This window comes from Crocuta crocuta, unplaced genomic scaffold (genome assembly GCF_008692635.1).
Source record: "Crocuta crocuta isolate KB4526 unplaced genomic scaffold, BGI_CrCroc_1.0 scaffold2236, whole genome shotgun sequence".
Taxonomy (NCBI): domain Eukaryota; kingdom Metazoa; phylum Chordata; class Mammalia; order Carnivora; family Hyaenidae; genus Crocuta; species Crocuta crocuta.
Genome location: NW_027532514.1, coordinates 152,559 through 153,208, shown reverse-complemented (window position 1 = coordinate 153,208; position 650 = coordinate 152,559). Strand labels below are relative to the sequence as shown.

Below are 650 nucleotides of genomic sequence, written 5' to 3'. Positions count from 1 at the left end.
GGGAACGGCCGGCCTTGACTAGTCCTGCCGTCAGCAGCTGGGTTGGAAGTGGAGAGGGAGTAATGGTTTGATGGTTCGAGCTGCTCCTCATATTCGTGTTTCCCTTTTGCTCAGGTGCTAGTGCAGGAGCTGGAGGAGCATCAGGTACGGNGGGCCCCTTCGGGAAGACGTGGGGAGGGCTGGGGTGAGACCGGAGGAAGGGGAGGGCAAGTCAGGGGCGGAGGACTGGGGCTGGGAGGGAAGCTTGGATCTGGGCAGTCATAACTGTTGTCACTGNCTGAGGCTGGGAGGGAAAAGAGCACCGAAGAAGCTTCGAGGATCTGGTGAGTAAAGTTTTCATTTCAACTTAACCCAACTCTTTCTCCACTCCCTCCCCACCTTGTTCCTCCAACCCGCTCCCGACCCCTCCTCCAACCCTGCTCTAGAGCTCGGAGCTGGGCCGAAGAACAACTGTCCCCCTTCCCCCCTCCCTGCCAGTCAGAGAAAGGGTACCTTGCCCTCCCCTTGGCCTCGCTTATTTCCGCTCGAAAACTTTGAAGAATGTGAGTTATCAGAGATGCCGTTTTGTGGATTACGAATATGTTACAAACATCGAGAAAGGCCCATTGTAGGGGGAAAAGGGAGAGAAACCTGGGGGTTATCTTGGGGCA

General features: G+C 56.2%; 1 protein-coding gene across 1 annotated transcript in view; it reads left to right on the top strand.

The window, feature by feature from the left end:
- Positions 1 to 650, top strand: part of BRWD3 (bromodomain and WD repeat domain containing 3) — a gene marked incomplete at both ends in the record, with an annotated part of 145,811 nt that overhangs the window by 363 nt on the left and 144,798 nt on the right. The window contains 2 exon segments of the mRNA XM_077779436.1: positions 115 to 169; positions 283 to 323. Of these exon segments, the coding sequence (XP_077635562.1) occupies positions 115 to 169; positions 283 to 323 (96 nt within the window).